This window comes from Peromyscus eremicus, chromosome 2, assembly GCF_949786415.1.
Source record: "Peromyscus eremicus chromosome 2, PerEre_H2_v1, whole genome shotgun sequence".
NCBI lineage: Eukaryota > Metazoa > Chordata > Mammalia > Rodentia > Cricetidae > Peromyscus > Peromyscus eremicus.
This window is the reverse complement of record NC_081417.1, coordinates 36,593,092-36,614,441: the sequence shown is the minus strand read 5'-3', so window position 1 is coordinate 36,614,441 and position 21,350 is coordinate 36,593,092. Positions and strand designations below refer to the sequence as shown.

At 44.3% G+C, this 21,350-nt stretch overlaps 2 protein-coding genes across 2 annotated transcripts in view; one reads left to right on the top strand and one right to left on the bottom strand.

Moving 5' to 3' along the window:
- The window catches only part of Lactb2 (lactamase beta 2), a 34,542-nt gene extending 15,076 nt beyond the window's left edge, over window positions 1-19,466 (bottom strand). The window contains exons 1-3 of the mRNA XM_059253998.1: window positions 19,292-19,466; window positions 8,012-8,175; window positions 5,182-5,308 (exon numbers count right to left, since the gene is read on the bottom strand). Of these exons, the coding sequence (XP_059109981.1) occupies window positions 5,182-5,308; window positions 8,012-8,175; window positions 19,292-19,413 (413 nt within the window). The 5' untranslated portion in view covers window positions 19,414-19,466. The remainder of the gene's footprint in view (window positions 1-5,181; window positions 5,309-8,011; window positions 8,176-19,291) is intronic.
- A 204-nt stretch (window positions 19,467-19,670) lies between these two features.
- The window catches only part of Xkr9 (XK related 9), a 32,971-nt gene continuing 31,291 nt past the window's right edge, over window positions 19,671-21,350 (top strand). Inside the window, exon 1 of the mRNA XM_059253997.1 lies at window positions 19,671-19,774. The gene's annotated coding sequence lies outside the window, so the exon portion shown is untranslated. The remainder of the gene's footprint in view (window positions 19,775-21,350) is intronic.

Here is a 21,350-nt window from a genome sequence, read left to right as displayed (position 1 = left end):
GGTAACTAAGATAATTAGCACACATGGCATGCAGTGGGTAAGAAAAAGCAAAGGAATCCAGAAGCAACAAACTACAAAGAAGAACCTTTTAAAACTGATGATAAAACACACACACACACACACACACACACACACACACACACACACACACACACACACAACTGATGATAAAGCCCTCAGCAAGGTAAAAAGAGAATCTCAAGCAAACCAGAAGAGCTTAGTGTGAAGGAGCACCAAGGGAGCAGAGTGACAAATTGGAGACACACACAGCTCCCTGGTGCAGGAGGAAGGAGATGATGGAAACCAGGAGCGGGTGGAGCAGATGCGCAGTGGGGTTCTGACAAAGAGCTGGAGTGCTGGGAAACCAACTAAGAAAACAGGAGAGAGAATGGATCAGAAGCAACTGCAAGAACAATTTCTAGAACAAAAGTCCTACTTGGAGCTGGACAAAGATTTCTTCCTATGGCTAACTTTGGTCAGGCTCCCGGGAATTCTCTGTTTCTTTTCGAAAGTGTACTCATTTTATGTAAATGAGCCTTGTGCTTTCATATCTATCTGTGTACCATGTATACCTCGTGCCTACAGTGTTCAGAAAGTGGAGGATCCCCTCAACTTGAGTTCCAGGTGGTTGAGCCATCACGAGGGGCTGGGAACCTAACCTGGGTCCTCTGCAAGAGCAGCAGGTGCTCTGAACCATGGAGCCACCTCTGCATTCCCTGGGAGCTTTTCCACTGACAGGGCTTACAGAGCCTACTCTGTTGTAACACGGCACTTCCAGCATCCTGAGTGGGCCAAGGAGAGGGCATCAGAGAAACAGGAAATGCAGGAGGTCTCTCTGACCTCCTAATGCCTTCTCTGCTTTGACTAAGTTTTCAAACCTGTAAGGACTTCCTGACTTTCCTGAGACACCCACTTCATACTCAGCTACAGAAGAACTCTTCTGCCATCAGGTCTTGCAGTTCCCTAGGCCTAGGCCACCTCTTGTCCACTCACCCTTCTCTATGACTATTACTCCATCAAACAGCATAAACATAGGCAGTGTTCCCTGTTAATTTGGGTCTTTATTTCTGAACACTCCAGTGTCTCATAAAAACATTAAAGCTATTTTTCCCCTGTCATTCTGCCGGTCGATTCTATTTTCCAACTTGACAAGGGCCAAGAAGACAGAGGACTCGCTGCTCTCCTGCACTGCCCTGACACTGGGTTTTCCTCTCTGTCCTGGAGGAAGCTAGTCTGAGTAGTCAGATCGGGAAAATGCTCTGCTGTTGGTACGGAAGGAACCCTTAGGACTGGTTACTTCTTAGATAATCCCCATGCACTCATCCTTAACTCACTCCCCATTTGCCCTTACAGAGCTGGGGTGGAGCCCAGTCCCTCTATTCCACACGAGACCCCTCGGTAATGTCCCTGTATCTATTTCCATGGACGCCTTTCAATTAAAGTCTTTCTACATTAACAAAGGTAGTTTTCTCCTTATCACGACCTAGAACTACAAACTCACAAAAGCACTTAACTGTGAAATCTCAGGAAAAGATGGCTAAGAAGGAATCCCCCCACAATACACAGAACAACAGATAATGAGAAATCTCAGGATTCAGAAGGGCCTGTATTTATCAAAATGTAGAAGTAAATGAAACCTTACCCACAAAGTGAAACAATTTCAACTTAGAATCTAATCTGTATCCATAAACAAACTCATTCACTCACACTCATTCACTCACACACTCACTCCCTCACTCATACACTCTCTCACTCCCTCACACTCACGCACTCACACACTCTCACATACTCACTCCCTCACACACTCACTCCCTTACACACTCACACTCCCTCACTCACTCACATACTCACTCCCTCACTCACTGACATACTCACTCACTGACTCACACACTCCCTCACACACTCCCTCCCTCCCTCACATCTTTCTTTTCTGACAGGTTCCTGCTTTGTAGCCTCAAGTCCTCTAAAACAAAATACAGAACAGATAGACAGGTAGGAGGGAATGGGGGGGGTGAGTTTCAGGAAGGGGAGGCTGCAGGGGTGGGAGGAGGGAAGAGGGGGATCTGCGATTGGTATGTAAAATGAATAAAAGATTTCTTAATAAAATAGAAAATGAAATAACTATAAGTTGGAGTTCCCTCTTGGCCAAAAAATAAAAATTAACCGACCTTAATTTTTATTTTTTGACCAAGAGGGAACTCCAACTTATAGTTATTTCATTTTGCCGGGCGGTGGTGGCGCACGCCTTTAATCCCAGCACTCGGGAGGCAGAGCCAGGCGGATCTTTGTGAGTTCGAGGCCAACCTGGTCTACAAAGCGAGTTCCAGGAAAGGCGCAAAGCTGCACAGAGAAACCCTGTCTCGAAAAACCAAAAAAAAAAAAAAAAAAAAAAAAAAAAATTAACCGACCTTAATATTAAATACTGAAACTATGAAGGCTTTTAAAAATTTAAGCTAGGCATGGTAGTGCACACCTTTAATCCCAGCACTTGGGAGGCAGAGGAAGACGGATCTCTAAGTTTGAGGCTAGCCTGGTCTAAGGAGCAAGTTCCAGGACAGTTCAGGGCTACACAGAGAAATCCTGTTTTGGAAAACAAAAGTCAACAACAAAAACACCTGCTTGGGGACATATGGTAGAGCCTGTTCTGTTCTGTTTGCAGATCAGGATGTAGCTCTCAGCTCTTCCTGCCTCCATACCTTTGCTTTGCCATACGGACTCTAGCCCTCTGAAACTGTAAGTCCAATTACGTGTTTTCCTGTATAAACTGGCCTTGGTCATAGGGTTTGGTCACAGCAATAGAAAATTTGTTATTATGAGAAAATCCAATCAAGCACCTGTCTATCTATTCTGTATTTTGTTTTCCTGCAGCACTAGGAATTGAAACCAGAGCCTTTTAGACCCTAGACAAGTACAGTGGTACTGAGTTCATCTCATGTGCGTGTGCATGCGCGCATGTGCGTGTGCGTGTGTGTGTGTGTGTGTGTGTGTGTGTGTGTGTGTGTGTGTGTTAACAAGAGTATTTTAAGAAACCCACCCCAAACTAGCTGGTCAATAAAAGATACCAGTGATTTTAAAAATGACTGGTACCTTGGCTAAGAGGGGATACTGGTTTGGAAGAGTGCAGTGGCTCCTCACGGGTTCATTTTCCCTGTCATAGTCAACTGCACATCCACTTGCCTATTTAAAGACACTATTCGTAGAATACCCAGTGCCTTCTATGTGCCAGGGACAGAGGACACAAAGATCAACCCGGTATATGCCTGGGAAAGAGGAAGACTTGGGCATGATGGTCATGTCTCTAGGATCAAGTGTGGGACTTGACTGAATTTTATAGCTAATGTACCAGAAGCCTTGGCCCATGAAACCTCCCACATGATATCTCCTCCGTGTTCTTTTGTACTTGCTGTACTGAGCTAAGTGTAGGGACTTTGAAAGCCAAGTGCAGAGGAGTGCAGAGTTACATGATCAAAGGAACCCAAATCACTGTCCTGCTCAACACCCAGAAGGCCACTCACAAATCAGGAATCTTTTTTTGGACTTAATGTGACTTAGAAATTTTTTTAATGTTTGAACTATTATATTTCTAAGCTAGCTTGCTATGGCAACTGGCATAAACTACTACCGTGAATTGTCAGAAGCCACCTACTCACATACACAAACTATAACACAATTATTAAGTGCTTTAAAGAAATAACAAGAATTAGATGAGACCTGGAGGAGGGAGCAATGGATTCTGCTGAGAAAGGATACTCAAAGGAACTTGTGAGCTGGGCAAACAACAGTGTACCACAGAGAGAGTCTGAGGAAAGGAGCAATGCTCAGGAAAAGGGGAGACATGAACAGAGGTGTGAACACAGAACATGCCCACGAGGATTTACACATGGCTCAGGCAAAGGGAGGCATGAACAGAGGTGTGAACACAGAACATGCCCACGAGGATTTACATATGGCTCAGGAAAAGGGGAGACATGAACAGAGGCGTGAACACAGAACATGCTCACGAGGATTTACATATGTAATGGTGTTTGTGAGTGGGATAGTGGAGTTAAGACCAGAAATGAGGCTTGACCGTGGAAGTGTAGAGACAGTAAACACTGTCTTGTAGCCAGTGGGAATCAGCAAAGGTTCAAGTGAAATGGGTACCAGGGAGACTAGCCAGGGGAGGCCTGGAGATGAGGGTCAGAGAGAAGAGATCAGCAGAGACATGAAGAGGGGCAGCACTAACCAACGTTTCATTTGAATTTTTTTAAAGTTACACTTCCATTTATTTGTATGTGGGGTTGGCTGGGGGCAGGGTGTGTGTGGAGGTGAAAGGACAGCTTTTGGGGGTCAGTTCTTTTCCTTCTATCATGGAGGTCCGAGGGACTGAACACAGGTCATCAACCTTGACAGCAAATGTTTTTGCCCACTGGGCATCTTGCTGCCCCTGACAAGCACTTCTGAGGCAAAATCTAACCCAGTGTGATGAGGAGCTGGGGAAAGGGTAAAGGTGAAGAACAGTGGAAAGGTTAAAGGTAACCCAGATTAACATCCCAATTGCAGAGCACAGTGGATGTTCTGAGATCTGAAGGCAAGAACAGATTCCAGGAGACAGCGAATGACCATTAGTTCAGTTTCAAAACATCAGAGTTGGAAATGCTTTATCCCAGACCCAGGTCATGAGGGGTCATGGATCTACTCCAGAGGTATTTACAATAGGTCTAGGTCTCGTTTCAAAGTAAGAACACTGAGAGGTTCAGGAAGATCCCTCAATCACCCAAGGGGGAATGTTAACTTTTAAAATCAATGTGCTTTGTGAGACAGGGTCTCACACTGTAGCCCAAGCTGACCTGGTACTTACTCGGTAGCGTACACTGGACTTGAATTTAGGGCACATTTCCCGCACCAGCCTCCCATGTCTATGAGCTATCATGCCTGGGCCTAGTTTTCTCAATTTGTCTTCGTGTAGGACAGTGGTATGAATTAAAGAAATGAAAGAAAAGCACTTAAAGAGAATAGACAGAGTGAAAAGAAACTTCTTCCTTTTCTGGTCTGCGAGCAAGCCCTCTCTCTTCCCTGAGAGCATTAAATGCGTCAGATTCCCGATTCTTCACACACACAGGCAAAGAGACCTAACTTCGCCTTCATCCTTCTTTGTAACGCACACACAGGCCCCTCATTTCCTAAGGGACATTTACTTACCTGAGAGTGGCCCCCTCGGTCTTAATCAAGTCTCCATTTTCTACGTAAACATACTGCTGCTCTCCAGTTCCTATAACTTCTTCTCTCTGAGGATTCCGGGGGAGTTTTTTAATGCAATAGGTAGTGTCTAGTCATAAAACATGTAAATATATTAAGTCATACTCCAAGATTCAGCTTTTGAAGAGATCAGCGTTCATACAGGCGACAGCCACTAAAGGCTACACAAAACCCTGGCGTTAAGACCACAGGGAGACAGGAAGAACTAAAGCCATGCATCTCTGATGAAACTAGCTCACCTGTTTCCAAAGCCATAAAAGCCTGTAATTTTCTAGTCATTTCTATTCTGTGTAAAAACTTCAAATGGTTCTCCATAATCTCAGGTAGCATTTGACACCAGGGAGGTGACGAGGGGACAGTCTGATGGAACAAGAGCACTTTTCTCTATCTAGGTGCCCACTGAATGTGTCAGTAGTTAATAATAAGACTGTGGTGTCGGTGCTGAAAGAGGTCCCGGATGCTAAGAGGGTAAACCTTTAAGATAAATTTCACACGCACGACTCCTCACTGATAGAAAGAAAATCAATCCTTTCCCAATCTGCAGGGCCAATCATTGAACCAGGACAGTGAGTGCAGTGAACTAAGGCACTTAAAAATCTGACAGTCGGGGAGATGGAAGCAGGACCCACAGTGAAGACTCCTGCAATCCTGAGGAGAGCTCAGCCAGGAGACGCAACAGGAGCGAGACACAGGGCAGCTACTAGGGAAGGAGCCAGGAACGGGACAGAAGCTGAGACACGATTGACGGACAGGCAGGCTGGGTAAAGGGACAGGGGAAAGCTTGTAGGAAGGAGCAAGCATAAGGAGAGCTGTGGAAGTGACGGTGGGTGTGGTGGGTGTGGTGTAGGTGTGACCACGCTTCCCTCTTGTCCAATGCTAACTGCTGCTGGGAAGAGCGGAGAAAGCTGTACAGGCGAGATGAGCTCAGCTGACAGAGAGGAATTTAACTTGGCCACTGTGGCCACTGTAGAGTTTTTAAACGACAGTGTGGCAGTATTAGCAGGTCAAATGGCAGCTGTGAGTGGTGACAGACCTGGAGGGATGACTGACAGCCTAGCGGGAAGACACCAAGGTTAGGGCGGCGGTGCTGGAAACGGGAGACGCGACCTTTACAGGTTACAGTCTGGGTTCTGTTTGTTGTTTTTTGGACAGGGTTTCACTATGTAGCCCTGGCTGTCCTGGAACTCACTCTGTGGACCAGGCTGGCCTGGAACTCAAAGATCTGCCTGCCTCTGCCTCCTGAGTACTTCGATTAACGGCGTGGCCAATACTAATGATTTTTAATTTAAAGATCTGTTTTGTTTTTATTGTGTGTGTGTGTGTGTGTGTGTGTGTGTGTGTGTGTGTGTGTGAATGTATGCCACACGTGTGCAATGCCCATGTGAGCCAGAGACAGCATCTGAGCCTCTGGAGCTGGACTTATAGGTGGTTAGGAGCTGCCTGACATGTGTGCTGGGAACCGAACTCAGGTCCTCTAGAAGGGCAGGACACACACACACTTAACCACTGAGCCAAATCTCCTGCCCTAAACTGATGGTTTTTGAAAAAAAAAAAAAAAATCTGTCATCAGTTGCTTCAAATTTACTCTGTCTTGCCAAATAAATTATATAAATGGCATTTATATATTTAGTATTGCCTATAAAATACATGTAGCTTAAAAACAAAACAAAACAAAAACAAAAACAAAAAACCCAACCAGGTAGCCAGCACTGAAAACTACTTGACTATATCCGCCCTACAGTAAGTAAACAGTAAACCAACACGGAGCAGGGCAAGCTACAGTACAGCTGAAGGGGCCAAGAATGTAGTGACGGGATTTAGAGAAGGAATAAGGGAATGATAACGCAAAGCATCTTGGTACCATTTCAATGCCAAGCAGCCCACGTCTGCACACAGCTTATGCAGCTTCAGTAACGCCCCGAAGGGCAGGCAAGACCTCTCTCAAGAAAGCATTAGCATGTTAGTAGCTATAAAAAGTTGTGTCAAATTTCTCTTCTGCTTCCTTTATATCAGCTGAATGGTAATTATACAAACATTTGCTATTTTGTACGGAACCTAAAACTATTGTTCTCTTAGAGCAATCCCAAAGGTAATGTGATGCGACACTTCAGGGTGTTTGTATTTTGACCGCCATCTGTCAACTGCGGCATCAGGCTGGTGGATTTTGGATTAGGGATGTTCCAGCTGCGGAATGACAGCCCCCTGACAGCATGCTGGGCTTTGTTCACAGTACTGACCCACAGTGGCACCTGAATGTTGGTTTAATGAATGTCTCAATCGAGGAATATGATGGCAGGATAAAGGAACTAAGAGAACAGGTCAAATGTCAGGAATGAACAGGTTTCAGGGAGAGAAAGTGATCGATACACTGATGTGTTACCCAGCTCTCCATCTATCTTAGCAACTGTCTTCGAGTTCTGTAAGGCCCAGATAATCTGCTGGGAACAGACAAGAAGAGCAACAGCCTCACAGTCCCCATGGGAAGTGTTTAGTGCAATGCCTGAGACACAGTAAATGCCTAAGAGTGGTTAGTTATTATGTCTGAAACTGGTTGTCACAGAAACTAAACTAAAGCTTAGCTTTACCACTGGGCAAAGGAAGAGAGAAAGGATTTGAAAGAAAACAGAGCTTTACATGTCATGTCTGCTAAAATTGATAGTATTCAAGTCACATCAATTTAAAATAAATTAAATATCAACATAGTTGAAAGCTTAAATTAGAAATTATTCCTCAAGCATAGCCTTCCTCAGTGAGATTAATGTTTTCTGCTTACCATTACTGATGTTTTTACAAATATCTACTATGCCTCCGGTATGATCACGATGCCAATGAGTCACTAGGATTTCTTGGATTGCTGTGTCAAATTCAACCAAGGCTTGCTTTAAACAGCTGATATACTCTGGAATTGATGGCTCTCCAGTGTCAATGAGGATTCTCCTACAAACGACAAGGAAGACAATCACATTTGGAACCTGGAGTTCACATTAGCATATTTTTTACACAGATAACTCGCATTAAATTTGAGCAAACATAAAATTTTGCTTTTAACATATTACTTCAGTTTAATGTAATCTTATTGTAAGGGAGTTCTTAGAAAGATAGAAAGAAATTATAGTTAAATGTAAATGTGAACCAGGGCCGTCAGAAGTGATCTCGAGCACTCGCATAGCAATTAAAGTGAACACAGTGCCATTCCAACTGTATTCCTAAGGCAGGTATTGCATCATTACATTCAAAAGTTAAGTAACTTGCCTGGTGTTACTCTGCAATAAAATGGTAGAATCAGCATTCAAACTCAGGTTTTCTGACTCCAGAATATGTGCTCTTATCTACTCTGCCTTCCAGATGGTTTATAATCTTCAAGTATCTCACGGAATTTGACTTCACAGCACCCTTAGAGAAATGTGGTCTTCTCTGTGGGTGAATGGACACATTTATAGACTGTTGTTAGGATCATGCTCGCTTACTAAATTAGAGGCTGTAGATTCTCAGCCAATAACCATTCACTAGCACTGAGTAGGCTGGCTAGGTTTCCAGTTCCAGGCATGGTTTCCCTCTTGTTGAGCAGGTTTATATCTATAGATAAACACCCTCTAGCCCCCATCAAGGAACCTCCTTGCAACAGATGGAGATCACTATGAAAAACCACAACCAATCAAAATACAGAGTTGTGGGCCGGGCAGTGGTGTCACATGCCTTTAATCCCAGCACTCAGGAGGCAGAGGCAGGCGGATCTCTGTGAGTTCAAGACCAGCCTGATCTACGGAGCGAGATCCAGGAAAGGAACCAAAACTACACAGAGAAACTCTGTCTCAAAAAACCAAAAAAAAAAAAAAAAAAGTTGCTTTCTCTTTATAGCTGTGCGGTGGTGTCGCACGCTTTTAATCCCAGCACTCGGGAGGCAGAGCAAGGCAGATCTCTGAGTTTGAGGCCAGCCTGGTCTACAGAGTGAGATCCAGGACAGGCATCAAAACTACACAGAGAAACCCTGTCTCGAAAACAAACAAACACAAACAAACAAACAAACATAGAGTTGTGGAGCCCAGTCCTCATGGATATATCTATAAAACATTTCCATACCTAAAGCTTAGGGAATACTGTGGAAGAGGGGGCAGAAAGATTGCAAAAGCCAGAGGACCTGGGAGTTTGCTGTGAGATTATGTCTCCTAGTAACATCAGAAGACACACCCACACAGTCTCACCTGCATAACTGCCCACGTGGGATGAACAAGGGTGACACCAATAGACATCCCAAAAACTGGGTGGAGAAAAGCCCACGTGGCCTCAACCCTACATAAGAACTATAGACAAGGGAATAAAGCTGGGAATGGGAGAGGTGGTCTTCCCCAGGGAAGAGAACATCAATTGGTTGTCCAGTGCCAAGCAGCCTGAAAACATACACACAAGTATATTATACAAACTGAACAGGCTATATTTAGGAGTGTGTGTGTGTGTGTGTGTGTGTGTGTGTGTGTGTGTGTGTATGCTATAACAATTAGTGAAGAAAGAGGTCATGAATTTGAAGGAGAGTGAAGAGGGGTACATGGAAAGGTCTGGGGGAGAAAAGGGAAGGGGGAAATGTAATAATAATGATAATAATAATAATAATCAGAAGAAACAGATACATGGTCTTTTGATAGAAAGAAGATGGCAAAACAGGGACAAATTACACTCTCCTGTTTCCCCACAAAAGAAAACACACGACTGAAGAGTGAGATGCAAACTGTGGAAAGACAACAGAGATGTCTGGAAAAAACTGGATGTTAGCTTTACAAAGGGAATAATGGACTCCAACTTAAGAGCACTGAATAAAGAAGCCCCATCACTGGCTCCAGACTGCAGACAAAGGAGGAAATGAGGCTGGAGATCTGCATGGGACTTGTCCTTCCTGGTGCCTCCTTCACTCCTACTTTGAGATGGAGGAGGGTACCTGTACGTAGCAGGGCTTTTCTTTGGGCCTCCAGCTCACAAAACAAAACAAAACAAACAAACAAAAAAGACACAGAAACTTAGTATTAATTATGAAAGCTGGGCCTTAGCTTAGGCTTGTGTCTAACTAGCTCTTATAACTTAAATTAACCCATACTTTTTAATCCACGTTCTTCCACATGTTCGTTACCTCATCTCCATTATGGCCATCCTGATTATCCTGCGTCTGCCTGGCGATGCTGCCTTCTTTCCAGAGTCCCCTCTGCCCAGAAATCCTGCCTACCTATTGGCTATTCAGCTTTTTATTAAACCAATCAGATTAACACCTCTTCACAGAGTACAAAAAGACAATGGAGTATTTTCTCTAAATTTGTCAAATACAAATGGACTGGACATTATAAGTGTAATTCTTACCTGATAATTGTTCTTATTGTATATAATTTTACTGTGTTAGAGTTAAAACCTTTCTTTTTTATTAGATAAAAAGGGGGAAATGTTGTGGAATATTCCTTTACACTGTGTGAAGATGTGTCACTGTGATTGGTTTAATAAAAAGCTGAATGGTCAATAGCTAGGCAGGAGGTATAGGTGGGACTTCTGGACAGAGAGCTCTGGGAGGAAGAAAGGGGGAGTCACCAGCCAGAGGGAACAGACATGCAGGAGGTAAAAGCCACAAGCCACATGGCAATACATATATAGGAATAGAAATGGCTTAATGTAAGTTATAAGAGCTAGTTAGAAAGAAGCCTAAGCTATTGGACAAGCTTTCATAATTAATAAGTCTCCATGTTGTTATTTGTGAACTGGCGGCCTCAAGAAAAATCCATCTACAGATACCTTTCACTGCTCTTCCAGGAGAAGCAGAAAATTTGGCACTACTGCATATCCCAAGCTCTAGAGATGCCATCTCTAACCAGTCAGGCAAGGACTGCCTCCATAAACTAGGGAAGTTCATGACCACCAAGCCAGCTCCACAGAAAACACAAAAAAAGGAATACTAAATATAGGGGAGGAAGAAGGAGTTTCAAGTTGAAATGAAAGTACAGAAAAGAATAGATTTCGCTGGGCGGTGGTGGCGCACGCCTTTAATCCCAGCACTGGGAGGCAGAGGCAGGCGGATCTCTGTGAGTTTGAGGCTAGCCTGGTCTACAAAGCGAGTTCCAGGAAAGGCGCAAAGCTATACAGAGAAACCCTGTCTCGAAAAACAAAAACCAAAAAAAAAAAAAAAAAAATAGATTTCATGAGTAGAATAGTATCCAATAAAACCCAGAGGATTATTAGGAATACTTTGTTTGAAACTAAAAAACAAAACAAAACAAACAAAAAAAAAACAAAAACAAAAAAAACTAACGGAAAAAAAAAACCTAACAAACAAACAAAAAAACCCCAAACCAAAATACAAACCCAAAACAAAACAAAACAATCCATGGATTATCTAGAAGAAATAGATATATTCTCATATACATCTATAACAAATTTCAGCCTGTCAATGGAACATTTACTTACTAAATTCTCCTAAACCTTTAAAGTCCAGTTAACATCAGTGCTTCTCAAACTGAAAGGGAACAGCCAAACTCATTCCATGGAGCCACTATTACCCTGGCATCAAAATCATACAACGAACATGGTTTCTGATGTGGGGTCTAGATTTAAATAAATTTTTAACAGGGCATGGAAGTAGATGGGGAGCTATCTGGGGGTGAGGTGGGGGAGGAAGAGGTAATGGAGGAGATGTGGGGGGCAAGACAGACTCATGGGGAAAAGACACACGCACACGCACGCACGCACGCACGCACGCACATCCAGATGCACATATATGACAAGAAAGTGGTAGGGAACTATATGGGAAGAGGAAAAGGATCCCTAAGAAGGCAGGAGGAGAGACGGATGAAAATGGGGGAATGAATAATCCTAAGATGCAGGAAGGAACAGAAGCAATGTAAAGAGAAGTCTGGATTCTAGATGCCTAATCCAACACTAAAATCTTACATTATTTCCTACGCAGGAAAAAGGGCTGTAGGGAAGCATGCAGGAAAAATAGGAGCCAGTTTATTTCTGTACTTGAGACACCTACGGCTGTGTTTTGTTTTTTACTCTGTATTTTTGTTTGCTTTCCTCAGCAGTTGAAGGACTGACTTTTCTCTGTTTTCTGGAGTGAAAGAATTAGGGTACCATTCTCCTCAAGAGCCATTCATGTACTTCTTACCTCATGGTATTTCATAGTACCACCTCACTAATTTAGGCTGTCTGAGAAAGATAAACCTTGACAAGCATAATTCATTCATTAGTCATCTATAACTATTTACAGATTACCTACTATGTGCTATGCCTTTAATTTTTGCAGGAAGACAAACAACCTTGCTTACTTTCTGATGATGGGTAGAAGGGTCCCGTGGAGGACCAAAAACAACATTCTTCAGGGTATTAAGATCAAGTACACAGGGGCAGAAGGTTCAGAGGGTAATATGCCTGCTTTTTACGTATGAGGACCTGAGTTAGGATCCCCAGCATTCAAGAAAAAGGCAGGTATATGGTGGCTTGGGCCTGTAACGTCAGGGGGTGGAGGAGGAAGAGGGATAGATGGAAGGGGTGGATGGAGGGTCCACACAAGTGAGACAGGAGCACCCTCAGATCTCCGGGCTCACTGACTAGCCAGGAGACAGATGGATGGTGGGGCCTCCCTGGCTACTTAGCAGAGCCAAAAAGGTGGTTCCAGGTTGTGAGAGGCCATGTTTTAAAAAAGAAGGTAGGAAACGATACCTGCCATTGATCTTTAGCCTCCCCACACTTACTATGTGCACATGCACTTGCATGTACATGTGCACACACCCACAGGAACATATACATATACAACATGTATACATACCCCCAAATGGTCAGAGAAATAACTGGATGGCTATACTACATTTGATGGGTTTGTTTCTAACAGCTACAGCCAATACAAACAACTCATCTTGTACTGGTACAGTTATAGTGTGCTCTTGTATAGCAGACTGACTTCTAAGAACAAAAATACACTGTACCTATCTTAAAAGCTAAATGGATTTTGAAAGTTTTCACAAAAAATTATAAGTGAGGAGATACATGTTTAATCTGACTTAAACATTATACAATGTATATGTTATCAACATTATGTGTTGATTAATTTTAGGTTATGATTAAAAATAAAACTTAAAAAAAATTGACCTCTCAGGTGAGCAAGATGGTTGTTTTTGCAACTGATCCTGGCGACTTTAGTTCAATCCTCGGGATCCACGTGGTGGCAGGGGAAACTGACCCCTTCACGTTGTCCTCTGATCTCCACATGTATGTGGTGGTTGAGTTCACACATATACATAAACACACAAACAAAACATACACATACACTCTCCCAATTCATTACATGAATGTAACGAAAAACCAAACACTGGGACTGGCAGTGACCTCATGGCCAATGTTCAGTGAGGAGGCAGGTGGACGGACTTCAGAAAGACACCGTAAACTCTTCTGGATACGGTTATGTTGGCTTACGGAAGTATTATAAGGTCCTATTGGGTGAACACATGTGGTCTGAAATGGCTTAAAGAACGTTTAGAAGGCATAAGTAACAGGGCCTAGAAAAAAATGAGAAGGTTGATATTCTGAGATGTCTAGGGGAGTACTGGGTCTGCATTAAAGACTGTAGAGACCGGAGGAAGCGATTTGGAGGTGAGTTTGACTTGGGTTACCGTGACTTCAGATGGCATCCTGGCCACCTTTCCTTGCCCCCCCCCCCCCAGTCATTCATGTACCATGAAGTGATGCATTACTTTACTCATTGCTATTTGCATACCTTTTGCTACTTTACCAATGTGAGCCCCATGACGGCAGGAAACTCGTCTGTTTGGCTCTAGGAATTCATGGATTCATTTCCACATTTGGAATAGACTGTGGAATGCTTGGCCCTCTGTACATTTAGTCACACTAAAATAAAAACATATAAAACTAACTACAATATGAAACTCTCCCTAGACCATGGTCCTAGATTTTTGGCTATCTCTTTGGCTATCTCATAAGGGGCTCAGGAGAAAGAGTGTAGATGAAGCTGTAGAAGGCTAGGGCTGATTTATTCACCAGAACTCAAGGCTGGGAACACAGTAGACACATAATCTGTTCTATGAGTAGAGAAAAATTCAAGTGAGGGCAAGTTAGTAGAATCCATTTCTTTATAGGGATTTTATATTAATAAGCTATATCAACATTAAGAGAGTTATTAACTGCTGGTTGTCCATTCGCTTTCACTTGCACAACGTAATTGCTAGTTGTTGACCATCTACTCTGAGCCCAGGGTAGTCAACAGAATTGGTAACTGACTGACATTATCTCAGGGTTTCTATCGCTGTGATGAAACACCATGACCAAAAAGCAAGTTGGAGAGGAGAGGGTTTATTTGGCTTACACTTCCCCATTGTTGTTCATCATCAAAGGAAGTCAGGACAGAAACTCACACAGGGCAGGACCTGAAGCCAGGAGCTGATGCAGAGGCCATAGAGGAGTGCTGCTTACTGGCTTCCTCCTCAAGGCTTGCTCAGCTGCTTTCTTATGGAACCCAAGACCACCTGTCCAGGGATGGAACCACCCACAGTGACTGGGTCCTCCCCCATCAATAACTAATTAAGAAAATGCCTTACAGCTGCATCTTATAGAAACATATTCTCAATTAAAGTTTCCTCCTTTCAGAGAACTCTAGTTTGTGTGTCAAGTTGACCTAAGACTAGCCAGCACAAACACTGTAATACGCTTTCCTCATGATAAAGTTTTGTTGTTTTTGATAAATGCTTTCATGGAGATTTCACTAAAGCCTCATAATATTCCTATAAGGGAGGTACTATAAAATCCACTGTATAGATAAAGAACATGCTAGGGAGATAGCCACCTCCTTTCAAGTCTCACAATTAACAGACAGCCAGGACTCTCAAGTAGGTAAAGGTTAGCTGACCATGGAGTGTCCAGCCTAGCTGATAAATCTACAATACAAGCCCTACACAGAGGCTTGGGATACTGGGGGAGGGGAGGCTGTAAAAACCAGAGGACCAGGATGTCTGCTGCAAGACAGTGTTTTCTATATAAGACAGGGAGGCTGCACTCATGAAACTTCAACAATATGATCGTCCAAACAAGATCTGAAAAATGCCACCACCAGCTGACATGCTAACGTGGATGGAGGGAATCTCACACTGCCTCACTCCTAGAAAAAGAGCTATAGGCAACTAAGGGCTGCTGAGAGGGAGAATCAATCTTCTCCAGGGAAGAGCCCTCTGATAGGTGATCCAATTCTAAGTGGGCAGCCCTAAACACATACACATATGAGCAAGACTAAAAGGACTCGGCAGGTTGTATTTATACATGCCTATATGTAACAACAGTACATAAGAGGTTTGAATTTGAGAGAGGACACAGGGAAAGCTGGAGGGAGGAGGGGAGGGAGAGAATTATGTAAATATAGTATTCACATATGAGATTCTCAAAATAACATCCACCCCCAAAATATTATAAACTTTATGGCCTTTATCTATTATAACATAAAAGCCGCCGGGCGGTGGTGGTGCACGCCTTTAATCCCAGCACTCGGGAGGCAGAGGCAGGTGGATCTCTGTGAGTTTGAGGCCGGCCTGGTCTACAAAGCGAGTTCCAGGAAAGGTGCCAAGCTACATAAAGAAACCCTGTCTCGAAAAGAAAAAAAAATCCAAACAAACAAACCAACAAACCATATAAAAGCCTGTCCTCAAAATATAAGCAATTTTGATAGGAAAGATCAGAATTTCAGCTATCAGAGGTTCTTGAACAGAGGAAGAATGTGACACTACCCTGGAAAATGCTTAATCAGTATGTGCATATTAAATATCAAAGTAGGTCTACTAGGGATTTATTGAACTTTGATATCTATAAATTGATCAAAGCAAGGGAGGATGAAGAGCTAAAGCTGTCCGTACTCCAAGGATAAAAAAAAAAAAGCAACAATTAAGAGAAAAATGTAAGCAACTACTGAGCAAGTATTCACTCTACTCCCTCTGCTGCACAAGACTTGGTGCTGGAGGTACAGAAACACATCCTGGCTGAACATACGTTAATGGGATGACTGTGTAGAAAAAGAAGAACGTGGAAACCACAGCCTGGAAGGAGAAATGATATGCCTCAGCCGGGACACCTCAAAGGCCAGCAAGGCTGGACCAGAGCCATTTAAGACGAACAAGATGTCGACATTTGGGAGGACGGACTGAGGAGGGACAAAAGTCGGAGCCAGTCAGGAGGCTGATACAGATGTCTACACAGAACTGAACTGGTGGACTGTAGTCACAAACAGATTTCCAAGATGGCTTGGATGTGTACCAGGAATGGCGGGAAAGCCAGTGAGTGTTTAGGCATTTTGTTCGATCAAATGCATTGTGATTCTGTTTACCAAGAAATGGACCACCAATCAGGAGGGCCTGGGCTTAACTTTAATAGGAAAGATGAGTGCAGTCTGAAAAACCGGATAATGCAGGAGATTTCAGAATGCATCCAGCTCTGAGCCTGATGAAGTTGGGCTTTTGTTTAAAGTTGGGTGTTATTAATAAGCAGACGATAGGTGACACAAGGAAGCAAAAATATACAAAATATATACGTCTGAACAGTAGAGTGTACAAACACGAGCGGTGTATAAGTCACTTTTTTCACTGCTGTGACACAAGGCCCAACCAAAGCGACCGAAGGAAGGCTTTATTTTGGTTCAGTTTGAGGACACGGGCCATTATGGAAGGGACAATGTGATGGCAAGAGCCATTCTAGCTTTGGCGGCAGAAGTGACAGCTGGTCATATCACGTGCATAGCCAAGAGGCAGAGAGAGAGTTCGTGGAATACTTGGTGATCTACTTGTTTTCTCTTTTTCAAATTCAGCTTAGGACTTGAGTACATGGTATATTTTTGCTGTTCAGGGTAGGCTGTGCTACTCAGTTAAACCTCTTTTGAAATTCCTTCCCAAAAGTTTGTATTCTAGGTGATTCTAAATTTGGTAAAGTTGACAGTCCTGATTAATCATTACAAGAGTTTCGGATTAGGCCGGCGAGAGCGCAATGGGTAAGGGTGCTTGCTGCCAACTCTGACAACCTGAGTTGGATCCTCAGGATAACAGGGTGAGAGGAAAGAATCACCTCTTATAAATTACCTTCCAATGTCAATATTCCTGCCATGGTATGTTGTGAGCTCACACACATACACACAAATATGTAAGTAAACGAAACTGAAAAAAATGAAGTGAGGATTGCATTTAGAGGAATGCCAAGATCTGATGAAGATGGAGAATGTGAGAAAAGCAGTGAGAGGAGGCAGTGTTAGCACCCCAAGGAGGGAATGGCCATTGGGTCCCAGACATATAAAAACGCCATCGAGTTCAATGAGACAGAAGCCACCTATAACCTTACACCTTTTTGTGAAGTGGAGTAGTGGACACGAATCTGATTTGGACTCAGTTAATATTTGTTTCCAGTCACCCTTTAGTTTAGTTGAGTATCATCATCTGCACATTAATTATTTTAGCTTTACTAATTACTTTTTTTTCTTTTTTCAAGACAGGGTTTCTCTAGGTAACAGCTCTAGCTGTCCTGGAACTAGCTCTGTAGATCGGGTTGACCTTGAACTCACAGAGATCTGCCTACTCTGGCTTTTCATGTGCTGGGATTAAAGGTGTGCTGCACCACCACCACCACCACCACCACCACCACCACCACCACCACCACCACCGCCGCCGCCGCCCGGCCTTTACTTATTACTTAAATATCCCAGAAAAAATTATTATTTAGGGCTGGAGAGATGGGTCAGTGGTTAAGAACACTGGCTGTTCTTGCAGAGGATCTAAGTTCAATTCCCAGCAACCACATGGTGGCTTCCAACCCTCTTCTGGCATGCAGGCAGAACACTGTATACATAATACATACATCTTTAAAAAATTATTATTTAAATAGCTTGAGTGATTCCACTGGGCATTCACTCTTAGTAACTTAAGTTGCTTAATGGAAGACTATGAATCTGCTCTTCCTCAATTAGTTTCGGTTTTTCTAAGTCTCTTTCAGCATAAGCATTTTGTTATGCTGAGTGATTGAAACGTTTAAGGATACAGTGTGTATTTTTCACACAGTCTAGCCTCTACATGCAAGCCAACTTCTTCATCTGGTTTTCATATAAAACCAGCCATCTCTTAGCCAACGAAGAAAAGCAGGTTGTGTTGAATTCATTGGGACCATCCATCGATCTCCAACAGGGCACTCTGCCAGGGAACTCTCTGGGGTTATTCGGACTATCTGCCATCTCCATCTTAGGTACTGACTTCAGAACAGGTTTTAAATGACACACCGAAGAGAATGTCCGTGTACTCACTGGGCTCAGGGCAGCCCAGCTCAGACTATACCCTAGAGGTTAGACACTCTGATGCTTAATTTTCTATCCCCCTAAAGTGCGCAGGAAGCCTAGAGGTCCTGTACTTGACCGTGGCCTTGTTCACGCAGGACTTAACCTTTGGCCTACTTGACTCGAAATACTTCCATCTCCTTACAGCTGACTGCTTGTAAATGTCTTTTACTCAAGAAGAGTAAATACAGTAGAGACTTTAAATGCAAACAAGCTATGCTTGCTATACACAATTAGAAGAAAAAGCAAAATGAGCTAGTTTCTCCTACCCACAGACTCAGGTTGAATTTTGGAAGCAAAATTCTGCCCTCTACTGTAAGGAAATGGCTTCAGCATTGTCAGTAGCTTGCACGCCGGGAGGCTCCGAGCAAAACAAAATCAGAGAAGCAAATACTGTCAACTTTTGGGGCACGGTGGTTAAGGGCCATGCTATAAGACCCTACCAACCCTGAAACTGGCTTCGTAGACCAGGATGGCTCGAACTTGTGGCGACCCTCTCGCCTCTGCACTCCAAGCACTGGATTCCAGGCGTGCACCAACACACGGGCTCCGGAGAACTAACTCCAGGAAGTCCCAATTCAACACGGTGACTACCTGCGGGCAGCCCGCACAGCAAGGACACCGTGATTCGGAAGCGGAAAGTCTGCGCTTTGCTTACGCTCGGTCCTCCGCGGAGCTCGGGGGACCCGCTGGCGGGGGTGGGGGCGGGAAGGGGGCGTTTACCTGCTGCCGGTCCCCACCAGGTACGTGTTGGTGCCTTGCAGGGTCATGGGACCCGGGTTACAGCCCAACACGCGCACCACCCGGCTGGACAGCCGCTCGATGCGCTGCAGGGCGGCAGCCATCTTCAGCCCGGCCGACCGCCGGCGACTAGATAGCTTGTCACTCTGCGCGCAGCGCGCCCCGGGCCCGGTGGGCGGGGCGGCGGTCACGTGACGCCGCGGGAGGAGGCGGTCCGGAGCGGATTGGCAGCCGGCGGGGGCGGGGGCTCCGTCACGTGACGAGCCCCGCCTGCCTGGCAGCCGCGGGAGGGTGTGTGCGGTGGCGGTGGCCCGAGGAGGCCTGAGGTGGCCCGAGGTGGCCCGAGGAGGCCCGAGGAGGCCTGGAGGGGCGTGACAGCCCGCAGAGGCGAAGCGGAAAGCCGGGCTTCCTGTCCCTCCGGACTTTGTACCCAAGTAGTCGAGCATAGTCACGACGATGAGTGACGTTAGTTCATGGGGAAGTTAACCTGCGGGGGAAATAAGGGTAGGCGGGGCTGGGGTAGTTCGTGAGTCCCCACCCCAGGAAGGAATGGCAGCCTGAAGAACAACTTAGCTTTCATAAGAAATGGTGCAACGGAGGCTTACCTAGCGTTCCTACCCAGTGCGTCTTGCCAAGGCCCCTCCCCCATCCCCTTTGAATCCTCAACAATTAAAAAAAAAAAAATTGTGTGCGTGCCTGTGGAGGCCAGAAGACAACTTCTGGGGTGTCATCCTCAGGCCGTCCATCTACCCCTCAACAGCCTGGAGTCGCCACTTAGGCTAGACGGGCCAGCTGTTCACAGCCTCGGGACATTCCTGTGTCCCCAGTACAGGTACTATAAAAATGTGACACCATGCCCCACGTTTTTATGTAGGTTCTGTGGGATCCAACGCAGGTCACCATGTTTACAAGGTAAACTTCTTATCAACTGAGCGATGTCCCCAGCCCCTATTAATCCTCAACTCTTAAAATCCCATGTGGTCCTAACACTTTATCAGGCACAATTTATCCCCACTTTATAAATGTAAAGGAGTTTGGAAGACCCCAGCTCTGCGTTTGGGCCTCTGTTTCTACTTGGTTAGCAGCAGCAATGCAAGATCCCATTTGTGGAGAGTGGAGGAGCCTGCCTGTCTTCCTCTCTATCCTACCACTTGCCCAGGGAAATAGGTTGAATTTGTAACCAAGATGAAAGTGGCTTATTTTCTCTGTAATTTTTTTTCTTTCTTCCTTTCTTTCTTTTCTTTTCTTTCTTTCTTTTTTCTTTTTTTTGGGGGGGGGGGTTTCCAGACAGGGTTTCTCTGTGTGTAGCTCTGGCTGTCCTAGAACTCACTCTGTAGACCAGGCTGGCCTTGAACTCACAGAGATCCGCCTGCCTCTGCCTCCTGAGTGCTGGGATTAAAGGTCTGCGCCACCACCGCCCGGCTAATAAAGTATTTTTCAATTGACAAGTATTAACTATCGCTTCCCACTTTAAAAATTTGAGTTCTACTTTAGTCTCAGTACGAACCATAGAGACCCGGAGGTCTGTATAGACAGGCAGTGACAAGGAAGTCATGTGGTTGGGTTTACAGCCAATGAGAAGGCAGAACAGAAAGGCAATAAAAAGACAGGACACAGGAAGAAGGTCTCTCTGACTCAGGGGAAGGACAGCAGCGAGTGGTAAGATAAGGTGGTCTTACCTCTTGGCTACTGCTCAATCTCTGGGCTTTTAACTCTTTAAAAAAATTTTTGAGTTCCAAGTTACCTATAAGAAAGTGCCAAGGTTCTATGATCTCCATCAAGTTATAATATGTATACAACCAAAGAGATGTAGAGCACATTCACTGCCTTAGCCTACTCCTTTTAGAAATAATTGAGCGATTGATACTTTGGTCTGACTTAACTTCACAAATTAACAGTTCAATATTTCAGAGTAGTTCAAATATATGTTTGCTATGTGGAATAACTTTCTGTTTTGTGTCTCAAGAATGAGCTTAATTTGAAAAGCGTTATTGAAATTATGATGTCATATTTGTGATGCACAATATGTCCTTTCAAGAGG